At 48.7% G+C, this 2,500-nt stretch overlaps 1 protein-coding gene across 1 annotated transcript in view; it reads right to left on the reverse strand.

Moving 5' to 3' along the window:
* The window catches only part of LOC129831708 (metabotropic glutamate receptor 5-like), a 34,631-nt gene that overhangs the window by 30,381 nt on the left and 1,750 nt on the right, over positions 1-2,500 (reverse strand). The window contains exons 2-3 of the mRNA XM_055895090.1: positions 1,202-1,323; positions 885-1,009 (exon numbers count right to left, since the gene is read on the reverse strand). Coding sequence (XP_055751065.1) covers positions 885-1,009; positions 1,202-1,323 — 247 coding nt within the window. The remainder of the gene's footprint in view (positions 1-884; positions 1,010-1,201; positions 1,324-2,500) is intronic.

The raw sequence follows: 2,500 nt of genomic DNA on the forward strand, positions 1-2,500 counted from the left end.
ACGTCAGCACAATAACTGTTCATCGGGGGCTTCATGAAATGGGTTTCCATGGCCGAGCAGCAACACACAAGCCTAAAATCACAATGCTCAATGCCAAGCATTGGCTGGAGGGGTGTAAAGCTCTCCGCCATTGGACTCTGGAGCAGTGGAAACGCGTTCTCTGGAGTGATGAATAACGCTTTACCATCTGACAGTCCGACGGACAAATCTGGGTTTGGCGGATGCCAAGAGAACACTACCTGCTCCAATGCATAGTGCCAACTGTAAAGTCTGGTGGAGGAGGCATAATGGTCTGGGGCTGTTTTTCATGGTTCGGGCCCCTTAGTTCCAGTGAAGGGAAATCTTAACACTACAGCATACAATGACATTCTAGATGATTCTGTGCTTCCAAACTTGTGGCAACAGTTTGGGGAAGGCCCTTTCCTGTTTCAGCATGACAATGCCCCCATGCACAAAGCAATAGCCATACAGAAATGGTTTGTCGAGATCGGTGTGGAAGAACTTGACTAGCCTGCATAGAGCCCTGACCTCAACCCCATCGAACAGCTTTGGGATGAATTGGAACACCGACTGCCAGCCAGGCCTAATCGCCCAACATCAGTGCCCAACCTCACTAATACTCCTGTGGCTGAATGGAAGCAAGTCCCCACAGCAATGTTCCAACATCTAGTGGTAAGCCTTCCCAGAAGAGTGGAGGCTGTTATAGCAGCAAAGGGGGGACCAACTTCATATTAATGCCCATGATTTTGTAATGAGATGTTCGAATTGCACATACATTTGGTCATGTAGTGTATATGGGATGAGATCATCACAGCCAGGGACTCACTGCTCTTGTTATTCACAATGTCCTATTTAGACACACACACACACACACATACACGTACCGGCCAGGTGAGTCTCCGTTCTCGTCAAACAGGATGCCCTCTCCAGACACGCCTGTGAAGTTGGTCTTCATCAGGAAGTCCAGCAGTGTAGCGCCATCTATTGGTCGCATTGCGTCACACAGCCCCTGGATCACAAGCATCATCATCATCATCATCACCATTATCACTATCATCATCATCATCATCCTCACCATCCTCATCATCCTCACCATCCTCATCATCCTCACCATCCTCACCATCCTCATCATCCTCACCATCCTATAATCAACAATAATAGTGACAGTAGGTTGTGTTTATTCCAGTCCAATAGCACCCACCTGGTAGCCCGGGCACAGTGAGCGCTGCATGTTATGGAGCCCATAGGCCATGGAGTAGATGGCATTGATCACAAAGCCCATCTTAGTGTCCTGGGCATACTGCTGTCGCAATGACTCCCGCTCTGGGAGAGAACCAGAGAGGAGAAAGACAGAAAAATAGAGGATGGGAAGATGTAGGGAGAGGGATGGAGGGAGGGAGGGAATTACGGAAGGAAGGGGAAGATGAAAGGAGGGAGGGAGGGGGAGATGGAGGGAGGGGGAGAGATGGAGGGAGGGAGGGAATTACAGAAGGAAGGGGAAAATGAAAGGAGGGAGGGAGGGGGAGAGATGGAGGGAGGGAGGGCATTACGGAAGGAAGGGGAAGATGAAGGGTTGGAGGGAGGGAGGGGAGAGATGGAGGGGGAGAGATGGAGGGAGGGAGGGAAGTACGGAAGGAAAGATGGAGGGGAAGAGGGAGGGAGGGAGGGATGGAGGGAGGGAGGGCATTACAGAAGGAAGGGGAAGATGAAGGGAGGGAGGGAGGGAGGGAGGGAGGGAGGGAGGGAGGGAGGGAGGGAGGGAGGGAGGGAGGGAGGGAGAAAGAAAGAGACCAATTAGAACAACCTGTATCTAATACTATGAAACACTGTCTGCTTTTTGAACTTCAAACACCCTCTCTTCTGGTCTCCTCCCACACCTCTCCTCTCTAGCCGTGGTTACACCTTGCATTAACATGTGGTTGTCGTCATCTGATCAGGATGATCCAAGATTCGTTGCGTCTACACATGGTAATAAAATGTGTCTCCACATTATACCTTGATCTAAAAGTACATTGGAACAGGGAAATACTTTTTCGCTATTCGGGAAACTATCTCTTCATAAATATCTTTATTTTCCTGCGGTATGAGACAGTGGCATCTATGTCACTGTGCCACTAGACTCTTGATTTCTGATGAAGACCATGATCTTAATTCAACTGGCCAGTGGGGTTGTTTTTTGAGAGGATGGGACAACCGTGACGTTTGCCAAAATGTATACACTTTCCCAGTCCAGATCTGTTTACACTTCAAGGATGTCCGTGCATGATGCATTTTCAACTACCTCCAGAGGTGGTCAGGGATATCTAATCACAATCAGATAACAATGCATCTTTTGATTGTCTACACCTGTCGACAAATGTGGGCACAAACAGAATGTGGACATGATCAGGACAACAGACGCATGTTAGAACCAGGTATAAACGGGGCTTCTGTCTCATCTTGTTCAGTTCATTACACTTCCCCCTTTTTCATTAGAATACATGAGTCCCTTTGAAGCAAT

The sequence above is a fragment of the Salvelinus fontinalis genome, chromosome 33, assembly GCF_029448725.1.
Source record: "Salvelinus fontinalis isolate EN_2023a chromosome 33, ASM2944872v1, whole genome shotgun sequence".
Classification (NCBI taxonomy): domain Eukaryota; kingdom Metazoa; phylum Chordata; class Actinopteri; order Salmoniformes; family Salmonidae; genus Salvelinus; species Salvelinus fontinalis.